The sequence below is a fragment of the Mesoplodon densirostris genome, chromosome 20 (assembly GCF_025265405.1).
Source record: "Mesoplodon densirostris isolate mMesDen1 chromosome 20, mMesDen1 primary haplotype, whole genome shotgun sequence".
Lineage (NCBI taxonomy): Eukaryota > Metazoa > Chordata > Mammalia > Artiodactyla > Ziphiidae > Mesoplodon > Mesoplodon densirostris.
In genome coordinates this window covers 14,215,631-14,239,097 of record NC_082680.1, presented here as the reverse complement: position 1 = coordinate 14,239,097, position 23,467 = coordinate 14,215,631, and the positions used below count along the sequence as shown (strand labels likewise).

Below are 23,467 nucleotides of genomic sequence, written 5' to 3'. Positions count from 1 at the left end.
TTATAGAGAAAAGACTCTAAGATATATATTCATAGCATTTTGATAGCAGAGAGTAAAAATAACTTCTTCAGTCATTCTAACACTGAAGAATCAGGAGAATACCAAAAATGTTACTTTACAAATCTTTGTTACTGAAGCTAAATAACAAATAGGCTTTATTTTTAAAGATCTGCTGGCTGTTAGAGCGTAAGTTCCTATATAACATAGTCTGAAAAAAGCCAGATGACTATGAAATTATATTTGTTTTAACTCAGCAAATTGCTCATTTTAAAGTTTACATTTTTAAGGTCATAGTCATAAAAATTTTTAAATAATGTATATTGGCATTTTCCCTTTTTCATATGCTGGATTTTTAAGTTGTTTATGTTTCTTGAAATAAAACATTCTGACGTGATGTCATGTCTTGACAGGACTGAATCGGAAGATATCCTACTCACTGATTAACTCTGCTGATGGACAGTTCTCCATTAATGAATTATCTGGAATCATTCAGTTAGAAAAGCCTTTGGATAGAGAACTACAGGCAGTATACACTCTAACTTTGAAAGCTGTAGATCATGGTTTGCCAAGAAGGTTGACAGCTACCGGCACTGTTGTTGTATCTGTTTTGGATATAAATGACAACCCACCCGTGTTTGAATACCGTGAATATGGTGCCACAGTGTCTGAGGATGTTCTCATTGGAACAGAAGTTCTTCAAGTGTATGCAGCAAGTAGGGACATTGAAGCAAATGCAGAAATCACCTACTCGATAATAAGTGGAAACGAACATGGGAAATTCAGCATAGATTCTAAAACAGGTAACCTACCATGCAAACAAGAGGAAGCCAGCCCTTTATTCTGCCAAAAAAGGCTAGATTGCTCAGCACTTTACCTGGTACAAAAACAGGTCATACGGGCTTCCCTGGTGGCACAGTGGTTGAGAGTCCGCCTGCCGAAGCAGGGGACGTGCCCCAGTCTGGGAAGATCCCACATGATGCGGAGCGGCTGGGCTCGTTAGCCATGGCCGCTGGGCCTGCGCGTCTGGAGCCTGTGCTCCGCAACGGGAGAGGCCACAACAGTGAGAGGCCCGCGTAACGCAAAAAAAAAAAACAGGTCATACATTGTCAATAGATACTCTAAAAGAGAAGACTCAAGTTTTCTTTGTGTTGTTATCATTAGTGGGATTCAGAGTGGTTTAGAAGACTTTAAACTATAGTTCTACATAATAAAATACATTTCTGTCTTATCCACTATAACTATAAGCAAATTAACTTTAAATAGAAAATTAAAGCATCATACTCTAGTAATTTAGTAAAGATATAAGATGTCATAAATCAGTAAAGGTAAAGAATTGAAGATGGTATAGAAGATTTTGCAGAATGGCTCCTTTTTTTTGTTTGTTTTTTTTTTTGCGGTATGCGGGCCTCTCACTGCTGTGGCCTCCCCCGTTGCGGAGCACAGGCTCCGGACGCGCAGGCTCCGGACGCGCAGGCTCAGCGGCCACGGCCCACGGGCCCAGCCGCTCCGCGGCACATGGGATCCTCCCAGACCGGGGCACGAACCCGTATCCCCTGCATCGGCAGGCGGACTCTCAACCACTTGCGCCACCAGGGAGGCCCAGAATGGCTCCTTTTTATGGCCCACGTGGATCTCATGTGAAGTAGCTTCCCAGGTGAAACAGCAGTTTCGACCTCCTTGATCTTAGTTTCAGTAGGGGACATCTGATAATTCATTAAATTGCTCTCTTCATTACACTAGTTATAGACAACCGTCGAAGTACTTGGACTGAGTCACTTAGTGAGTGACTGCCAACAGGGTCAGAAGTCATCGGCGCTGTTGACTCTGGCTGCATAAATACTTTCTGTAGTCTTGTTAATCTGTCATCTAAAATAGCTGTAAGTAAATTGCTCTGTAAAAAATTGCTCCATTCCAACTGTATTTAATTGTATGTGGCTTTCAGATGAAGGGTAGGTGTGTGATGATGCTGTTTTAAAATGTATTTTTAGCACATATCATGAAATTGTTATTTTTAGGGCTCTTTATGTAGGATAGACTATAAGGAAGTTAAAAGGAAAGACATTAAAGGAATTATTAAATCAAGGGATTTTTAAAAAATGACAGGATATAAATAGTTATTCTGGAGATTTTTTAAAAGGATGTACTTTTCTGTAAAAGAAAAAGTATGAGAAGAAAAAGGAAACGAAAAGCCAAAGAACAGAATTTTTGTGTTTTCTATTTCATTAAAGTCTGTAGTAAACTATCATTAAAAACAGATAAGAAATGTTATCATTTTTATAGCAGGGGGACGTAAGGAGTATTGACTAGGAAAGCAATATCACAAAGAGTATCAGGAAAGTAATTAAGAGAAATAAATAAGGTTCCAAGGATGGGCAAATTCATGTTTTAATTGTTGAATTAAGAAATTAGAAACCATACGTAAATGGTAAGTAAACTATTGAACTGAAAATTTTAGTCATAGGAGGAGAATGTGGTGGCATTTTAAAGCACTGGAAGTAATTTTGATTTTCCGTTCAGGGGCCATATTTATCATTGAGAATCTGGACTATGAAAGCTCTCATGAGTATTACCTGACTGTAGAAGCCACTGATGGGGGCACACCTTCATTGAGTGATGTTGCAACTGTGAACATCAATGTAACAGACATCAATGACAATACCCCAGTGTTCAGCCAAGACACCTACACGGCAGTGATCAGTGAAGATGCTATTCTTGAACAGTCTGTCATTACGGTGTGTATCTTTTCCCCTACAGTCTTCTTCTGGGTCTTTGCAAGAATTTTTAGTGAGATTGATCCAGTTTTTGTAGTGGCCTTACTTGAAAATATTGATAATTTGAAGATAGGGAAATGTCTTTTGCTAGCCTGTTTAGTTACTGACTCTATTTAAATGATTGCCTTAACACAACTAGCTGTTGATATCAGAAATTTGTTTAGTAGACTTCTGTGCCTCCCTCATCTGTCTCCTAAACCAGAGTGTGATATTTTCTAGGTTATGGCAGATGATGCCGATGGACCTTCAAACAGCCACATCCACTATTCAATTATAGACGGCAATCAGGGAAGTCCATTTACAATCGACCCTGCCAGGGGAGAAGTGAAAGTGACCAAACTTCTAGACCGGGAAACAGTAAGTGGAAAAATCTGACGTACATTGTTTACAGATTATCAGATCAGTAGATGGAAGTGCCTTGTATTCACCTCTGCTGACATTTTGGGAAGTGTTAAAAGGGTAGAACCAGCCTTGTTCTCAGTAAGTGACAAGCAAGATATAAATACTTGAAAAGCAGTTGTAGTATGAAGATCTCCAGAATATGTGATGTGTTTCATAGTAATGTGAAGTTTGGATAATAAGAGTTTGTATTCAGGACCAAGTTACTGTTGGCACCAGTGTTTTGAGACGCTTCATGGAGCTAGAAGCTGGGTTTTAAATAATAGCAGAGATTCAGGAAACCCTAGTGTTGAGAGGAGGGAATTCCCTGTGAGGAACCGGGGGAACAAGGATGGAGGAAGGAAGAGACGTGGGGTGTCTTTAGGTGATTCTGTTCAGTTGTGTTGGAGTAGAGTGATCGTACAAAGAGGTGAGGGAGGAGAGATAGATGAAGAGTTTTAGGAACAGATGACAGGCCACAGACAAAACCAGGATGGTAGGTTCAGGCTGGCACTGCAGGCATTAGGTGGTTACCAATGCTGTGAGCCTAGGTGTAAGAGCACAGGAGGTGGTTGCTGAAGACCAGTCCTACAGCAGGTCTAAGTGCTACCCAGAGGTGGGAGGGACAGTGACAGTTAATCAGTTATGAAACAACAAGAGCCCAAACCGGGAAAGTAGCAACGACGAGTGAATGACAAGACAAATGCGGAAACTTTGGAGAGGAAGGATTAGGGTCCACAGAGCTCAGCTATGGCCCTCCGCAGAGGTGGCAGATGACTCGATGCGTTTCAGTCTTGCTGTGACTGGGTAGTGCCATTGAAGACGAATAGGAGGTCACAGGGCGTAAACTCAGCACTGGGAAAGGTGCTTGAATGTGGTTTTCAATATGCTGATTTGTAGAGGAAAGTGGCGTATTCAAGTAAAATTATTCAGCCAGTATTTAGAGATTTTAGTCAAACTTAAGAGACTTGAAAGCTGGAAATACAGATATGGCACATGCCTCTGAAGATGATTATGGAAGTGATCTGAGGTATTGAGATAAAAGTGAGTGAATAAGGAGAGAGGCAAGCCCGCCCTCCCTTTATCCATCCATCCATTCATCCATCCATCCATCCATCCACTTAGTCACCTGCTCTCACAGACAGGAGGGGAGCTGCCTCAGAGGTAATGAAGTGAAGGAGAAGTGAAAGAGCCTTGGTTTGGGGAATTGGAAGGGCATCGATGATAATAAAGACTATAATTTCAGAAGAGTCGTGGGTAAATCCAAGATTAGAGGAATTTGGGGAGATAGTGCTGAGATATTTCATCAAAGTCCATTCTTTTTTTTTTTTGCGGTACGCGGGCCTCTCACTGTTGTGGCCTCTCCCGTTGCGGAGCACAGGCTCCGGACGCGCAGGCTCAGCGGCCATGGCTCACGGGCCCAGCCGCTCCGCGGCACGTGGGATCTTCCCAGACCAGGGCACGAACCCGTGTCCCCTGCATTGGCAGGTGGACTCTCAACCACTGCGCCACCAGGGAAGCCCCAAAGTCCATTCTTTAATTCCTTTTCTGACCTGTTATTTTTGAGTGGCGACTTTCCAAGAGTTTAGGAAGCGTGACTGTTACGCTTAGGATTGCTGTACTGCTGGGCAGAACAAAACTTAGTATTTTTGACTGAAACACTTCTCAGATCCTTTAGTATACTCATGTCCATTATGAGATAGCAAAAGAGAGTCTCCCAAGCTACGTCGCCCTCTTTTTGTTGGAGCATCTTTCAGGACTGACATTCTGCAGCACGTCCTCTGGGGGTTAGCCAGCTTCCTGGCCTCTTCACTGCTCATTCTGGAAGAGAGAGCTTTAAAGAAACTGTCCTGGAAGAGAGGCCACCTCACTTAATTCACCTTCTTTTGTAGGAAGTCCCAAAGAGAGGATCTTGGGAGATTTAGACAGTTGACTACAATCCAAGAGTGACGTGGTTGGGGAGGGGGAGCGGAGTGCTGAGAATGAGTGAGCCCTTGAGGGTGGGACGCGGCTTGCTGTCTGTCTGCTTCTGGCTCAGAGTCACACTGGGGCCGGAGGGAAAGTTGCCTTCCCCGCCACTAGTAAAGCAGCAGCCTTCGACATATGTGATGTTTTCTCTCATCATTTGTATTACTTTTCTGTCTTAATTTCTGTTAATAGATCTTCAGGTTTTCAAAGTTAGAACAGTTTAACGGAACAAGTGCGTTTCTGAGAAGCATTGGAGATTCTCATCCCTGTTAGTAACTTTTTCTGTTGAGCAGATACGTTACATTTTGCAGATCAGTTGTTTGTAAGCTAGGGAATTGCCCGCCTGCAGGACACGGGGAACGGCAGGCCCTCGGATCCGCCCCTCCAATAATCAGAAGTACGCTTCAGGCTGAACCCTGCGCTTGGGCCTTGTGGAAGTGGACATGATTCTCTTTATCTTTTCCCCGGAAAGATTTCGGGTTACACGCTCACCGTGCAGGCCTCGGACAACGGCAGTCCACCCAGAGTCACCACGACCACGGTGAACATAGACGTGTCTGATGTCAACGACAACGCTCCCATCTTCTCCAGGGGAAACTACAGCCTGATCATCCAGGTGATCCTGGGCCCAAGCCTCACTGAACGCACCCCTGTTGAAATAAGCTCTTTTGTTGGCCTCAGTGGTTCGTTTGAAATATCTTTCTTTTCCAAAGGCTACTTTTGAGAAAAATGGGAACAGTGACATTATAGGGCTCTCCACCAATACTAAAAGATGAGCATTTCCAAGATGCTGTCATCTCTTCTTGTGCTTTGATTTTTAAGATAGTCTCGCTAGCTTGATTGTTAACCTTACCTTCTGCCCTTGCGTTTCCTCCTTGCCCCTTACCCTCCCTCCTCCCCGCCACTCCTCCTCCAAACGCCTCCCCTTCCTCACCCCTCCCGGCACCCCTCCCTCAGTCCCCCCACACCTTTCTTCTCACATGCCCCCTCCCCTCCAGCCCCCTCCTTCCCATCACCACCACCCCACCTCTCTCCTCCTTCCAAATGGAGCGGCAGTGTCTCTCTTTTCTGTAAATTTCATATTATAGAAAACTTGCATATGAGACGGGGTTTTGCTGAAAGTTGTGTGGTTCTCTTACTCTTGCAGGAAAATAAGCCCGTGGGGTTCAGCGTGCTGCAGCTGACAGTGACGGACAGGGACTCCTCCCACAACGGCCCTCCCTTCTTCTTCAGCATTGTGAGTGGAAACAAGGAGGGGGCATTTGAAGTCAACCAGCAGGGAGCCCTCCTGACGGCAGCTGCCATAAATAGGAAAGTGAAAGATCATTACTTACTGCACATTAAGGTATTGAAGTCTTTCTTTATGGCTTTGTTGTGGACTCAGGGAGAAGAGCTGCTTTGGTGGCTATCTTGTCCTGTGTAAACAGCTTATGTTGCATGAGAAGACAAAACTGAATTAGAATTATAGTCTTTTTCTGGTTTTTTGGTCAGACCTTCATTTTTATCCCATGGCACTTCGTGGGGGCTTATTTATTCATTTGGTTACTTTGTCATAGACGTTGGTAGAGCTAAATTTCAACGTAAATTAGTGAAAGGGCTAGAAAGAAGTATTTATCCTGTCCCTTGATAATACTTCTCATGTGGAGAACTAATATCTAACAATTGGTAATATTTTAGAACTTGAACAATGTAAATATATTTTTATTAAGAAGTTGTAAATGACGACATAGACGAAGGTGATATTTTTTTCCCTTTTCTCGTAGGTGGCAGATAACGGAAAGCCTCAGTTGTCATCTTTGACATACATTGACATCAGAGTCATTGAAGAGAGCATCTATCCTCCTGCAATTTTGCCACTAGAGATTTTCATTACTGCTTTTGGAGAGGAGTACTCAGGTGGTGTCATTGGGAAGATCCACGCGACAGACCAAGACGTGTATGACACGTTAACCTACAGCCTCGATCCCCAAATGGGCAGCCTCTTCTCTGTCTCCAGCACGGGGGGCAAGCTGATAGCCCACAAGAAGCTGGACATAGGGCAGTACCTCCTCAACATCAGTGTAACGGACGGGAAATTTACCACCACGGCTGATGTCATGGTGCACATCAGACAAGTGACGCAGGAGATGTTGAACCAGACCATGGCCGTCCGCTTTGCCAACCTCACCCCGGAAGAGTTCGTTGGTGACTATTGGCGCAACTTCCAGCGAGCTTTGCGGAACATCCTGGGCGTGAGGAGGAGCGACATTCAGATCGTTAGCTTGCAGCCCTCCGAACCTCATCCGCATCTGGACATCTTGCTCTTTGTAGAGAAATCAGGTAGCGCCCAGGTCTCAACAAAACAACTTCTGCACAAGATTAATTCTTCTGTGGCGGATATTGAGGAGATCAGTGGTGTGAGGATATTGGATGTGTTCCAGAAGCTCTGTGCAGGGCTGGATTGCCCCTGGAGATTCTGTGACGAAAAGGTGTCTGTGGATGAAAGTGCGATGTCAACGCATAGCACGGCCAGACTGAGCTTTGTGACCCCGCGCCACCGTAGGACAGCTGTGTGTCTCTGCACAGGTAACACACATACGCATGTGGAAGTAGACAGTGCAGGTCATTTCATGTACGACCTTTGAAGGCTATACGTTAAAGATCGTTCCCTTGAAATTCCTATTAATTAGCTTTCCCCCCTGCCCCCCCCCCTTTTTTTTTAAACAAAGGGGGAAAATGCCCGCTTGTCCATCATGGATGTGAAGACAGTCCGTGCCCTGAAGGATCTGAATGTGTCACTGATCCCAGAGAGGAGACATACAGCTGCGTCTGTCCAGGTGGCAAGTTTGGCCAGTGCCCAGGTGAGAGGTTCAGTAATTAAGAGTACTTGTATTTAAAAAAGTAACTTTCAGAGTTTCTTATCTTCTTCTTTGTTGGAGTTGAAAAATATTGTAAAGTATGTTTATTATCACAAGTCAGACATAGAGGCAAATAAAGTAGTAGCTTTTCCTTCCTCTTGAACTCCTCCTGTGGTAATAGTTTGATGCTCCTCCTCTCTCATCAGAGCTCATATAAACATTCAGTCCCATATGTACAGATTTATTGTCCTTTTCCTTTCACATCTTTTTTTTTTTTTAAGAAACTAAGGAGTGATTACATCTAACACAGTCCTCTTTTCCTCTTTATGAGCATCTTGCCAAGTCCTAATGCTTGTTAATAGTTGTACAGCATTTTGTAGCGTGGCTGTACCATCATTTTTTCAACATGGTGCTTACGTGTAGAGATTCAGTTTATGTTCTCCTGTGTTACAAGAAGAATCCTTAAACGTGTATCCTTACATATTGGTGCTTTCGTTTCTGTACAGCAGATTGTAAAACTGGGACTTACCTGTGTCAAAGGTGAACTGCACTTTTAATTTTTAGATATACCGTTATGTTAGTTTCCCGAAAGTTGTGCCAGTGCCTATTTCTTCCAGTCACGTGTGAAGGTCTCATTCCCCATTCTTTTGCTAATATTGAAGGTTTTCAATTAAAAAACAAATCCCCCCATCTGATAAGCATGAAATGGTATCTAATTATTTTAATTGCCATTTCTCTGGCTACTTGTGAAAGCAGTCTTTTCATTTGTTCATTGCCTATTAGCACTTCCTCTTCTGTGACGAGCCCGTTCCTGTTATTTGCTTGATTATCTGGATTATTTGTCTGTGTCTTATCTTCAATGTCTGGAGCTCTGAAGCTCTGTGTATTTTGATCAGTAACATCTGCATAACGCTGTCTGTATATTATTGATCTTTTGATTTGTTTAATTTTTATTTTGTCACTTCTGCATAATTTTACAAAACAATTTTCATCTCTGGATTGATATTATTTTCATCATTTTTGTAGAATGGGAATTGTTTTATGTCTTGCTTGAGAAGGTTTCCCAAACCACCTTCAGGCTATGTATTTTCCTAAACGGCTTTCTAATAATTTTATAATGGATATTTCATATTTAGGTCTTCTATTATCTTAGAATTCATTTCTCTGTGATACAGTAGTCTAACTTATTCTCTCCGAATGGAGATCCAGTTATGCTGTGCTGTTTATTAAACAAGTAGACATTTCCCATTGAATTGCATTTTATAATGTTATAATCATAGATCCAAAACTTTAATTAGTCAGGGCGGGGCTGTGGGGACACACTTATAAAAATATTTAAACTTGATTCTGATTTATTTTTTCCTCTTTGTGATTCACAGGGAGTTCATCCGTAACATTTACTGGAAACAGCTTTGTGAAATATCGTCTAATGGAAAATGAAAACAAGTTAGAGATGAAACTGACCATGAGGCTGCGAACATACTCCACCCATGCGGTTGTCATGTATGCTCGCGGGACTGACTACAGCATCTTGGAGGTGAGTGTTTTTGCATATTTGTACCTCAGATTGTGGGAGACTTTAAAAATATAAACCCCATTTTCTGTTCAGATTGTCCATTTTTTAAAAGAATAAAATAAACAAAATGAAATGGTTAAGTTATTCATTTAAATGGTTCATTGATACTTAGACATAAGTTTTGTAGAATGAAAAGCTCTTTTTGCTCTGCGGTGACATAGACATTTACTTCTGTTTTTTACAAACATTTTTAGGTACCTGTGACTGTTACATTCAAACTCTAAGTGATATTACACCTTAGTGATATTATAGGGAGTTTATAGAAAGGTCGTACATATGCTTGAAGTGATAATTAGCTTGCCTACTTTTTTTTTTTTTTTAGCATGATTCATTTTTGACTTCTGATAAAAACCTGATGCTGTTTTTGGTTGTTGTTCGGTACAGTTAATTATTAGTCACACGACACCTTTAGGATACGCAGTTGAAATTTGATATCCTTGAAAGGTCCATTTTTATTATCTGTACAGTGAATGAGAGCGTGTGTTCTGTAGTAGTTAAATGCAAGGGCTTACTTTCTTCCTTCAGTCACCAAACATGGTCTGAGACTGTGCATGAGGACTCCATGAGAGTAACGTGAACAGTGATTGTTTCTGTTGTAGATCCACAACGGAAGGCTGCAGTACAAATTCGACTGTGGAAGCGGCCCAGGCATCGTCTCTGTCCAGAGCATCCAGGTCAACGATGGGCTGTGGCACGCAGTGTCTCTTGAAGTGAATGGAAACTACGCCAGGTTGGTTCTAGACCAAGTCCACACCGCATCAGGCACAGCCCCGGGGACGCTGAAAACCCTCAACCTGGACAGCCATGTGTTTTTTGGTGGCCACATCCGTCAGCAGGGCTCACGGCATGGAAGAAGCCCCCAGATTGGCAGTGGTTTCAGGGGTTGTATGGACTCCATTTATCTGAATGGGCAGGAACTCCCTCTAAATAACAAACCAAGGAGCTACGCACACATTGAAGAATCGGTGGACGTGTCTCCTGGGTGCTTGTTAACAGCTACGGAAGACTGCTCGAGCAGCCCGTGCCAGAACGGAGGCGCCTGCCACCCCTCACCCACTGGAGGTAAGCTTCACAAGTGAGCCTTCTTTAAATGTTACACGCATATGCGCATGAGGGGAAGTTCCCCCCCGCACCCCGGATTTCTGCTCTTCCTCTTTTTATTCAATCAGTTTTGTCAGATCCTGCAGCCAGCATGGGATCTGAGTAGCATGCATGATGCTCTAGCAGAGCGAGATTTTGAATGCATCCCTGCAGTGGCTGGAGGGGACAGTTTCTCTCCCGCTGAGCTGCGGCCACGCTGCTTCGTGTTTCCAAACATGTCTCATTCTGCACCAGTAGCCAAAGGAAACCACAGCTGACCCTGAACTCCTCTCCGGCCACACGGACACTGACCTGGGGGTTAGAATTGGTTCCACGTAGTTCTTCTTGAGGCCTCCTTTTATCCAGTGGCCCAGCAAGGGGACTGCTAGCCTTGCTCGCTCTAGGTGGGAGTAGAAGTGGTTTTCCAGAAGGCCTTGGACCCCTCGTAAATTACGGTGAACTAGAGCTGGTTATGAGTTCTCTCTTCAGTTCTTTGTGTTTTGGTGATACCAGCAGTAGACAACTTTTTACCCAGAGGGAATGGGAATTTTACTAGGTTTTACAGGTCTTGGAGAGCTAAATCTTCACCTAAACTTAAAAGTAAAAACGAATATACTGAGACTTATTTTTTGAGCTGCTGAATGATAGGACTTTTTGTTCCCTTTTGCTGATATAGGTTATTACTGCAAATGCAGTGCCTTGTACATAGGGACCTATTGTGAGGTGGGCGTCAATCCGTGTTCCTCCAACCCCTGCCTGTACGGGGGCACCTGCCTTGTGGACAATGGAGACTTCCTTTGTCAATGTAGAGGATTATATAGTGGTCAGAGGTATGTAGAGTTTTCTTAGCTTTCATAGTTAATTTTAACATTAGCGTTTCTAATGTCATCATGTGTGCAAAATACATTCACTTGTTACCGTTTTGCTGTATTTGTTTACAGTAGAAGTATTAGGTTTATGTTTATTTTTTCCCTGTTCTTTAGGTGCCAGCTTAGTCCCTACTGCAAAGATGAGCCCTGTAAAAATGGTGGAACATGTTTTGACAGTTTGGATGGTGCTGTCTGTCAGTGTGACTCAGGTTTTAGGGGAGAAAGGTAACTGGCTTCTTTCAAGATTTGTATTTGCACCTCTCTATAGTTTCACAGTGATCAGCAGATGCAACAAAACTTCATTAATTTGGACTGTGTTGCTTCAGAATTTGAATTCAGAGCTCATGATGGCTCCTTGTATAATTTATCTTTTCATTCTTTAAAATAAAAAAATACTGAGCCAAATAAATATAATATTATAATGCTTTAAATATTATATGCTTTAAATATATAACGCTTCTATACTTTAAAAACATTATTGATGAACAAAGAATGTATGGGTGCTTGCAGGAAGTAACTGTTTGAGGAATGAGTAAGATTGTGTTTCTTAAAGCAGACACCCATGGAGTTGTTACCTATCTATGAGAGTGATGACATTTTTTCATCATTTATGTAGCATCTAAAATCTTTTTCCATTCTCTCAGTATCTTCTGTGAGCCTTCCATAATCCTGAGAGGTGATCATTATTTTCCAGGTGAAGAAAATGAGGCACTAAGGTGCCTGTTGTTGACCTTGAAAGAAGTGGCTTTTAGTTCCAGATGCCATTTCACCTTAGTTTTTTAAACCAGATTGGTGAAGTCTTACTCAGTGCTTGTTACTTGTAAGTGCCTAGTGCTGTACATCTAGAAAAGCCTTCACCATCATATCAGTCTTGTTAGAAGGCTTGAAGCACGACCTGCCTGCAGAGGTTCACATAAGGTTTTGCTCTGGTAGTGGTTGTGGTCTTGAACTTTGCCATCAGTCACATGGTTTTCATTTGTGAGTCTACTTTAATTCTAGACAGTACTCAATATATTTAACAAAAATGTCTCAGTAATCAAAATTGTAATGCTAGGTGAGTATAGGGGATGTTAAGCAGATACATTTTGTTAGAGGAGGAAGGGTTCCAAGTGGCCGGTGGATCTGCACAGGTGCAAAATATGCCCATTTGGGAAGGCAGGAGGCTGGGCGGCGGGGGTGAGGGGATCGCATGTGGACGAGTCCATAAACGCGAGGGTCTGAGGGAGATTTTCAACAGGGAGAAGCATATAAAAACGGAAGACAGAGTTTTCTAGCCTTTTTACATGCTTTATGGAACTGTCATTTTTCCAAACAGGAACATTTTCTGAGAAGTTTAACCTAGTCTCTTGAAATACATTTATCATGCACATTCTAAATTTCTGGATCAGAAATCAAGACAAACTGAGGTTTAGCCTATGAGTTTGATTTAGTAATCTGTTGAATCCTTAGAAAACTGGCAGTTAAAGATTGACTTGGCATAATGTTTATCTCCAAAATGTACAGAGTATGGAATCCAATGGTTCATTACTCCACGAAAGGTTTTTTGTGTAGTTATTGTTGTCAGTAGTGTATTTTTGGGTGTCATACATTTGGTCCTGTTTTGGGTGGATCTTATTCAGGAGGAATTAGCCGTTAGTCTCTAAGACTCATAGGCCTGGCACGTTCTGGCTCATGTTGCAAAGACCTCTCCTTAATCTGGGCTGTCTTGGCAGGTGTCAGAGTGACATTGACGAATGTGCTGGCAACCCCTGCCGAAATGGGGCCCTTTGCGAGAACACACACGGCTCCTACCACTGTAACTGCAGCCGCGAGTACAGAGGAAGACACTGTGAGGACGTCACCCCGAACCAATACGTGTCGACCCCCTGGGACATCGGCCTGGCTGAGGGGATCGGCATCGTGGTTTTCATAACGGGCATCTTTCTACTGGTGCTGGTGTTTATCTTCTGCCGCAAGATGATTAGTCGAAAGAAGAAACACCAGCCCAAACCTGAGGACAAACACTTGGGACCCAGCGCGGCTTTCTTGCAAAGACCGTATTTTGACTCAAAGCTAAATAAGAACATGTACTCCGACGTACCACCCCAGGTGCCTGTCCGCCCTATCTCCTACACTCCAAGCATTCCAAGCGACTCTAGAAACAACCTTGACCGAAACTCCTTCGAAGGATCGGCTATACCCGAGCACCCCGAATTCAGCACCTTTAACCCCGAGTCTGTGCACGGACACCGGAAGGCCGTGGCCGTCTGCAGCGTGGCCCCAAACCTGCCTCCGCCGCCTCCTTCAAACTCTCCTTCTGACAGTGACTCAATCCAGAAGCCGAACTGGGACTTCGACTATGATAGTAAGAACAACTTTCTAAATCTTGATAAAATGTTGCTGAGCAATGGACAGTGAGATTACAAGTTCTGCCAGAGCTTCTGGTGGTTCAGATCAAACTGCAGAGTCTTTGTTAGTGGTGAATGTGCTCAGACTCTGTAGAGCTCTGGGATGACTGGAAAGCTTTTCCTGATGCCCCAGCCCTGTGGCTGCGATGTTATTTTAATTTAGGAATTGAATCTAGTCATGTTCCAGTTAATCTGGAAAGATCATTTTATCTTTGTAATTGATGTGGGTTCTCAAAAAAATAATTGGGAGGGCATTTGCGTAATAGGATTTTTTTCCTAACGTGGCCAGAGAAAGTGACGGTATTTAAGTGGCCTGACATATACTTGATGCTTTGAAAAAAGCTATAGGTACCATTTTCAAATAAAATTTTCATTCCCCAGGTTGTCTAATGGTGTCCACAGGCAGGTTTATTGCGAATTTCTATTCTGTGTGAGTCTGCAAGCTCTATTTGTAGGTTTTGGGTTTTGTTCTTCAGATGTTTCTGGTTTTTTCTTTTGATGTTCTTTCACTAAACAAATCCCAGGCAGTCTGTGGGTCACGCTTGCTTTGCGTCAGGATACAGCAGGGAAGAAAACAAAGTCTCTGCCTTCATGGAGTGTAACTGATTTGTCTGTCATCTCCTCCTTTTAGCTAAAGTAGTGGATCTTGATCCTTGTCTCTCCAAAAAGCCACTGGAGGAGAAGCCTTCTCAGCCGTACAGTGCCCGGGAGAGCCTGTGTGAAGTGCAGTCCCTGAGCTCCTTCCAGTCAGAGCCGTGTGACGACAACGGTGAGTAAACACACATCTGAAATGCCCTGGTCCCCTGCTTGCTGTCCACAGCCCTGCTCACATGATGCAGCGCAGTCAGGTAGACGCGCCCGATGCCCCCAGTTTGGTTTCATATGGTCTTCACATTTCACTTCGGACCACAGTTAGACAATACCTTGGACAGCCTTGCATGAACTTCCAACTAGGGAGAATGTTTAAAATGTTCTTAGTGCTTAGGTATTGGAACTGTAACAACTGGTCCGTAATAAGGAAGAAAACATAATTAATTGAAAGGTAATGTCTGTCTGATTGGTTAATTTCACTTTGACCTTTTTCCACAGCAGTGAATATTATAGAAGTTATGTGGATTTTTTAAAAACCCTTGTAACAGCTTCCTTGAGCATACCCCACGCACACACACTTACACCCTCACAGCCCTAAGAGGAGAAGCCATAGTCTGAAACATGCAACCTCAGCGGCACCTGCGGTATTACAAGGTTTTATTTGTCTCTTCCCCCAACTCCCCTGCGGCCTCAGCTCCCATTTGGATCAGAGCATACTGACTGAGAGCACAGTTTAAGAGATTGCTAGTAAGTTTGATTATATTTCTAATGAAGAAGGTTGGACGGTGGGATCATTGATGCCAGTTTTGTTTATCTGAGGGTAAATCGCATTGATAACCAGCTTTACCATATTAGCACATACCAGTAGAGAGAACTGTCAATGTTCAGAAGTACAAAAAAGTGAGTCTTTAGTGGAAATTTTTGAACGTCAGAATTAGTAATTTTTTTGTGTAAAAATGCCATGTGTAAACTGAATTGTTTGTGAATCCAGAGTAAATAGCCCATAATAACTGAAGAGACCTTTCTAAACTAAGGATGGCCACAAGTACGTTCCATTCATTCCTGAATCACCTTAAGCATGTTATGTATGATATCAAGGTACACCTGCGTTTATTATCTAGTGATGAAGTATATGGACAGAACTCTGCTTATTAAACCAGCAACAAAGTAGAATTCTTTCTTTCATTAGGTTTAATTCTAAAACATTAGAGTTGCTGATTTATGTAACAATTTATATCTTTGTCCTTAAATGCTCTTCGTAAACCTCAGAATTTTGTCAGCATTTTCTTTCTTTTCCTAGTATTTTTCACTGAAACATCATTCTTAATTCTCTTGAATAGCTTTAATAAGCTATGGTCAAATTAGTTATGAAAATTAATTGCCAGATAATACAATGTGAGAAAAAATACATTTTCCAGGAGTGTCTGTATTTTAATCTTTATCATAATTTTAATCATTATCAGTCATAAAGTCTGTATTAGGAGTGTATTTAAATTACATTTTTAGTTTTCTAAGGCTGTTGTAATAGATTACATAGTGGCTTAAGACAAGATAAATTTGTGACAGTTCTGTAGTTTAGAAATCTGATGCTTATGTCTATAGGCTAAATTTAAGATGTCAGTAGGCTTGTCTCCCTTCTGGAGACTCCAGGGGAGAATCCCTTTCCTGCACCTTTTCCAGCTTCTAGAGGCTGCCCCCGTTCCCTGGCTCATGGCTTACTCTTCCATCCCTCAAAGACAGCAACAGTGCACCTCCTGGCGTTCTGCTCTAGTCACAGCTCCCTCCAGCCACAGCTGGGAAAGTTGCTCCCCATTTAAGAACCCTCGTGATTACATAGGGCCTGCACAGATAATAGAGGAAAATCCCTTCATCTCAGGATCTTTAACTTAATCATATTAGCAAAGTCCCTTTTGCCAAGGATAGTAACATATTCACAGGTTCCCAGGATTAGGATGTGTACATCTTTGAGGGCCATCCTTCTGCCTGTTACATGCATACTTATTTATTTTGGCATAGATGCTTTAAAACAATTGAAAGGGAAAACAGATGAAAGGGAATTTACACAGGAAACATCCAGGCAGACAGTCTGCATTTCTCTGCTGTATGTTAGCTCACCAGCTGTTAAGTCATCTGCAAAAAGACAAGAAAATTGGGGTGGGAGTACATAGAACAGAGACGAAGCCGTTTTTATTTTTATGTTGCATATTTTACCTTATTATATAGCTCTTAATTTTTTTTCCTGGGAGGAATATGAGTTTATTAAATGGACCCAGAAAATTGGCTTAGTAAGTATTTGACTCTTTGAATATGAAATCTTTTGCCCATGGGATGTTGAAATAAGGATTGTTTTGTCATGACTTGATTCATAATTGTAATTGTGACACAAATTTATGGTTAAAAATTTTTTTCCCAAATTACAGTATCATATGGTTACTCTGTTCCCTTTGATTAATAATAACAAATATATAGCTTGATTAGAAAAATCTCTGAGACATATAAGGAACAGAGTGCAAGGGTCATACATAATTATATTATATAGCTATGTTAAAGTAGTCACATTTTTAAAACTATGAGGTAGAAATTATATAAAGAAATGCTGTTTAATGCACTGTCTCCTGACTAACTGAAGATTTTCCTAATTTACTCCTTTTGTACCTTTTTACAAGCTTCCATAGTGACTGTAATACACCTTGTCAATGCTGTAGTTGACACGGTGACTAAAGAAGGTATAGTCGTGCGTGTGCTCTGTGTTTGTGTTCACAGTGACTGTCCCTGGAGTTGTGTGCTTTTGCCTAATGTAGTGTTGTACAAAGTCCTTATGTTATGGTTCTGAGGAGGTTGAATACTTTTATTTTGTGCAGGTGTGTACATGAATAATCCAGATACCTTGCAAAATATTGTTATATATGTGTGTCTGTAGTCTTTGTTACTTTTTGCCGTTCACAGTGAATTTACACAGATGCCAGAAGTCACCTGTAGGGTCTTGACAGCTGCCTTTACATGGCACAATATTAAGAAGTTAGAAGTAATTCTACCTAAAAAAAAATTTTAATATAAAAAATTATCTTCATATGAATAGGAGTAAAACTAAGTAACACACAGCTTTTATAATTAACTGTAACTGACTCTTCCTTTTTGGATTTTTCCCTGAGGTATGGTCAAGGAAAATTATAGAACATGATAAGAAGGTATATTTTTATATTTGGTTGAGTGAAAATCATTGAATAGGAAGCTTTATCTGGTCAAAATTATAGGAAATACCTGCCTTAAATTATCTTAAATTAGCCCTTTATTATACACTGAAATTCAAATAATCACATGCAAACTGCACAGGCATTTTCAAACTATAAGTCAGATCACCGTAGAGCTTGTGAACACCCTAATTGTTAGGCCCCAGCACCAAGGTTTCTGATTGAGGAGGTCTGGATGGGGCCCTGAGAATTTGCATTTCCAACCAGCCCCCAGTTAATTCTGGTGTTACTGGTCTAAGGATCGCACTTTGAGAACTACTGGCATAGACCACCAGGAGTACATAAAGCTTAGGGGATCCTTTTTGCTAGGACATATGTGTCACCAAGATGTAGGTGAGAGAAGGATGGTTTCAAGCCAAGTTTGTTGGGATGGGGCAGGGGTGAGGTTTCCGTCTTTACTAATTACAGTTACTGATGAGCCTTACACTTATTTTCCTAAGAAGTACCACGTCTTTGCTTGGTGAGTCAGAAGGTGATCTATATTTTGTCTACTGAATCTTAGTTTTCCCATGATGAAATTCTAATATTTTAAATATTGACAGAGTTTAAAGAAGCAAAATTTGAATGGTTCTTTCATTGCAGTCTCTTTCATTGAAAAATATTTTTGGCATATTAAATATTAATTGAGTTTAAAATTGAAAGCTAGTTTAAATTGAAGAATTATTGAGTGCCTGCTTAGTAACAAAAATTGTCAATCCTCTTTTTAAAAAGAAACTACCACATTTTTAGCAGGCCTTTTAGAATAATTCTATAGATACATGTTAGCTAAATACTGGCTTATTCATGTTTTAGAATCACCACAGTTTTTTCAGTTTTTGATTTAAATTCCTAGAAGAGAACCGTCAAATCTTCTTTGTTCCAAATTATTTTATCACAAGGATTTTCAAGAACATCATTGAATGCACAGAAGGCCTTGGCCTTGTTTAGAAAGTCACTAATCACCATGATTCTTACTTCCACAATAATAAGAATCGTGGTGATCGCCAGCGGTTAGTGCTTGACCTACATTATCTGATTTAATCCTCCAAATAACTAAGGGATTTAGTTTCAAAGATAAGAGCCTGAAGCTTAGCCAGGGTAAGCAACCTGCCCAGGGTCATGTGATTCACACTGACTCTCTCTGCCCCATGCTGGAGTTGCACGTGCAAAACGAGGACCCTGAAAGAGCAAGTGGATGGGTGGGCCTCAGGGTTACAGGCAGCTAATGGTGTCTCTAAGGAAAGATGGACAACGTAGGTATAAAATCGTATTCAAACTGGGCAAGGTTTGGAGAGATTTTCTCTTGGCTGTTCATAAGTGTCTAAGTGCATTCATGGTTTCTCTGAATTTAATGGCCATGTGAAGGCCTTGCTGTGCTGGAAAGTATGTGTCTCTTGTGTCACTGTGGCTGCTGTATTTGGGTTATCACCTAAGGGACCTGATGTGACCGAGCCTTTCATAATATTTCTCAGTAACATGAGGGTATCATTTAAATTCCTTACCAGTTTACATTTTATTAGAGCCTATAGACTTTCAGTTACTCCTAACAAAATTTTGTGTTTTCAGGATTAGCTTGCCAGAAACCAGGGAAAGAAAGTAAACTCCTGAGTTTCCAGGCACAGTCCCTACTTCATCATCACTCATCTTTTCCCTTCACTCCCACGTCCCATTTTATTTGTGCTACACAAACTTCTCACCATTTGGAATTTTCATAGATAATGGCTTAGAGGCATGGTACATGGCTGACTGGGCCTTTATAAACAGTTTATATTGTGTTATGTACTTATCTTTATTGCCTTTTCAGCCGTCCTTCTCTTTTAATTACAAATGTTTTCTTTTCTCTCTACTCTGCAACCAAAAGAGTCTTTTGCTGCTCCTGACCTCAGCAAATCAAGAGGTGACTTATGCATGCCAGTTGTTCACTGATAATTCACTAAAACAAATTGGCGGAGGTTCGACCCAGTGCTGACTTGCTTCATGTGTTTGCGCAGTAACTAGTGCATAGTTGTTTGTGCCCTGCATTCTAAACGCGAGTGCCTCACCTTCGCCCGTCTGCCAAAGGATTTCAAAAATCCCAGGGTGGGGGGAGGGTTTTTAAAAATAATTATACTTTTATAATATATAGTTGAAAATGATCCTTAGTCCTTTTTAAAGTAACAAAAATTGTAGGGCTTCCCTGGTGGCGCAGTGGTTGAGAGTCCGCCTGCCGATGCAGGGGACACGGGTTCGTGCCCCGGTCCGGAAGATCCCACATGCCGCGGAGCAGCTGGGCCCGTGAGCCATGGCCGCTGAGCCTGCGCGTCCGGAGCCTGTGCTCGCAACGGGAGAGGCCACAACAGTGAGACGCCCGCGTATTGCAAAAAAATATATATAATAATAAAATAAATAAATAAATAAAAATTGTAGTTTATCAAAAATTGTGTTACATTTTTCAATGTTTAATTGCATTTTTGATTTGGAGGCATGCTTTGATATGTCACTGTATTAATATAGTTCATTGTTTTTCTTAGGGCTAATGAAAAATAGTACCATTTTTAATATTAAACTTAAAATGTTATTATAAAGGAAATTTTTTTTTAATTTTAGCATGCTGAAGATTGGTTTTATTTAAAGGCTCACATTAATTAGTTTTTTTTTTTTAACAAGTTGTGCAGATCAAGTGACATTTAATATTTTACTAAATAGAGACTTCTTTCTGAAAGGACAAAGTTTCTTTACCAATGTCCTAAGACTGAACTAATACTCTTCTTTCTAAAGAGCGGTGGGTTCTAAATTACCAAGAGGAACGCTGAAAGGATGATTGGAATCATTTGAAGAAAAGTGCATGTATCTGGATGCTAGCATACTGCTTCTGTTAAAACTTCCATTTCTTTATGTAAGCACCTAACACTTGAGTGTTAGGTGCTTACATAAAACTGTAAGCCCACATTTTAGGAGCAGAACCTAATTCATAGAGGTTCTCAAAAGTGGTTCGGGATGGGAGGATATCTTCAAAGCAGAGACCAAGCGTTTCCAGAATGTTGATCCTCTGTGCGTGGGAATGCCTTTGCACCTGTGTATGTTGCATACACTGAGCCCTTTTTCCGTGGTACACACTCTTGGGAGGAAAACACGTTGAAATCTGTTTTCTTTTCTACCAAGGGTATCACTGGGATACATCAGATTGGATGCCTAGTGTTCCTCTGCCAGATATACAAGAGTTCCCCAATTATGAGGTGATTGATGAGCAGACGCCCCTGTACTCAGCAGATCCGAACGCCATCGATACAGACTATTACCCTGGAGGCTACGACATCGAGAGTGACTTTCCACCCCCGCCAGAGGACTTCCCCGTGCCTGACGAGCTGCCACCCTTACCTCCAGAATTCAGTGACCAGTTTGAATCCATACACCCTCCCAGAGACATGCCCGCTGCAGGGAGCCTGGGCTCTTCATCGAGAAGCCGGCAGAGGTTCAACTTGAATCAATATCTGCCCAATTTCTATCCTGCCGATATGTCTGAACCTCAGAAAGCAGGCCCTGGTGAGAACAATGCTCGCAGAGCACCCTACGCCCCTTACCCTCCAGGGTATCAAAGGAGCTTTGAAGCCTCCACTGTAGAGAACATGCCCGTGTCCGTGTACGCCTCCACAGCTTCCTGCTCTGACGTGTCCGCGTGCTGTGAAGCCGAGTCTGAGGTCATGATGAGTGACTACGAGAGTGGAGATGATGGCCACTTCGAAGAGGTGACCATCCCTCCGCTCGATTCTCAACAGCATACGGAGGTCTGACACTCAGACTCCCCGCAAAGTGCCTGAACCGTAATGAACCTAGAGATTCTGTCAGTGATCTCCTGCATTGTTCTTTGCAGCAGTGCTTAAGCGCTTTTTTCGGTGAGCTGAAACGGGCATGCTGCACTGAATCCCGCGCCTTGTGACCTGTTAGCCATTTCCAGCGTCCTAACCTTCTGTCTTTGGGTGAGGTTTACGTCGGCTGTGCCATTTCTGAGCATCTTTTTGTATTTACATTTGTCTGTGTTAAAATAATAAAATGAAAATCAGTCCTACTATCTTGTTAGCATGATTCATGTATTTATATAGATTTGATTATTTTAATTTTCCTGTCTTTTTTTTTGTAAATTTTATGTACAGATTTGATTTTTTCATAGTTTTAACTAGAATTTCAAGATACTTTGTGCATTTGTTTTTGACCGAATTTTGGTGGTGTTACTGTCATCACCTAGCACCCTGATGTTTTAATATAACCAGGGTTTCACTCTGTGTCCTTTTCAACTGAAGTATGACGTTTCGTTAATCCATTTCAGTTTAGTCATTCATTTCTATCTGTACATAGAATGAGGACAGATCCCATACATGGACATGTCTTAAATGGGTTGCTGTATTTTAGAATTATAAAGATTTTTCATTATTGGAAAGTGTAATGGGGACCTTCTGCAGACTGTTTAGAACCAAAACCACCATGACACAGTTTTTATAGTGTCTGTATATTTGTGATGCAATGGTCTTGTAAAGGTTTTTACTGAAAACTACCATTAGCCAGTCTTTCTTACTGACAATAAATTATTAATAAAATACTTTAGCTTTACTGCCTGTTCTTCCTCCGTATTTATACTCCTGTTCAGGATGAGAAAGAAGGGTTGGATGGACGAATGGATATAGCTTTTTTTGACTTAAATACGAAGAGTTTCTTTGCAGTTGCCAAAACCAGGCTGTACTTACAGATGTTGCCACTAGGTGGCAGTATATAGCTACGTGCTACTGCTCAAAACTATAGGTGTAGAGGCAAACAGCACTCTTTTTTTTTTTTCCGGTACGCGGGCCTCTCACTGCTGTGGCCTCTCCCAATGCGGAGCGCAGGCTCAGCGGCCATGGCCCACGGGCCCAGCCGCTCCGCGGCATGCGGGATCCCCCCGGACCGGGGCACGAACCCGCGCCCCCCGCATCGGCAGGCGGACCCTCAACCACTGTGCCACCAGGGAAGCCCAAAATAGCACTCTTTTAGGTAATAAGTATTTTCTAACTAAAACGTCAAGAAAACTTTTCTTATGCATTTTTTATTTTATTGCTATTTCTTGGCCATAATTGCAACGCATCTATGGTTTTATCCTATGATTTGTATCAAAAACAAAGCATTTTATGAAGTATTTTATCTTTCTGTTGTCAAAGAACACGTCATACTTCTATAGGATTTAACGTGAAACTCAGAAGCCATCTTCCATGTGTATTTATAGTCAAAATCATCTCTCCATCCCACAAATATTTGTTCAGTACAGACCATGTGCCAGCCACTGTGATACGAATAACACAGAATCAAGCGTTCTTAGAACTTTGCAAAGACACAGTTTCCCTTTAGGTAAAATGCCTTCGTTATTTTATTAAATGATATATATACAGAGTTTAAACATCAAAGAGAGCTAAAATACCTATAACCCAAACCAGCAAACTCAGGCACTCTGCTATAACCACATACAACCCTTTAAGCTGTTTTCTCATTTTTCCTTTCAAATTTTTAAGTGTATGTATTGTCACTTCTTGAGTCACTAATTTTAGGAATTGCAGATCATGTAACCTGTAAACCTCCATTGCTCTTGTTATCCTCGCCTTAGTTACACCTTCCTTTTTGGTTTAGTTCACACATAGTGTTTTCATTGTTTTGATGATGTAAACATTCACCACAGAACTAAGTAATATGTGATGTTTATTTCCATTTACGTTGCAACGTTCTCATTTTCTTAATTGCCTTTATTTTTCTTTTACTTATTTTTTAGAATTTGTGACTAT

The 23,467-nt window shown here is 41.5% G+C and overlaps 1 protein-coding gene across 4 annotated transcripts in view; it reads left to right on the top strand.

Annotated features, from left to right (window-relative positions):
• Positions 1 to 22,260, top strand: part of FAT1 (FAT atypical cadherin 1) — a 125,094-nt gene extending 102,834 nt beyond the window's left edge. For 2 of the 4 annotated variants that reach the window (XM_060085894.1, XM_060085895.1), the window contains exons 14-28: positions 411 to 800; positions 2,518 to 2,732; positions 2,991 to 3,128; positions 5,590 to 5,733; positions 6,265 to 6,462; positions 6,881 to 7,682; positions 7,826 to 7,957; positions 9,334 to 9,491; positions 10,130 to 10,592; positions 11,287 to 11,440; positions 11,594 to 11,704; positions 13,192 to 13,823; positions 14,498 to 14,635; positions 19,549 to 19,584; positions 20,829 to 22,260. In XM_060085894.1, coding sequence (XP_059941877.1) covers positions 411 to 800; positions 2,518 to 2,732; positions 2,991 to 3,128; positions 5,590 to 5,733; positions 6,265 to 6,462; positions 6,881 to 7,682; positions 7,826 to 7,957; positions 9,334 to 9,491; positions 10,130 to 10,592; positions 11,287 to 11,440; positions 11,594 to 11,704; positions 13,192 to 13,823; positions 14,498 to 14,635; positions 19,549 to 19,584; positions 20,829 to 21,457 — 4,340 coding nt within the window. In that variant the 3' untranslated portion in view covers positions 21,458 to 22,260. Of the gene's footprint in view, positions 1 to 410; positions 801 to 2,517; positions 2,733 to 2,990; positions 3,129 to 5,589; positions 5,734 to 6,264; positions 6,463 to 6,880; positions 7,683 to 7,825; positions 7,958 to 9,333; positions 9,492 to 10,129; positions 10,593 to 11,286; positions 11,441 to 11,593; positions 11,705 to 13,191; positions 13,824 to 14,497; positions 14,636 to 15,151; positions 15,205 to 19,548; positions 19,585 to 20,828 lie in introns of all 4 variants that reach the window. The other 2 variants (XR_009530784.1, XM_060085896.1) reach the window with 2 other exon arrangements.
• Positions 22,261 to 23,467: the final 1,207 nt, after the last annotated feature.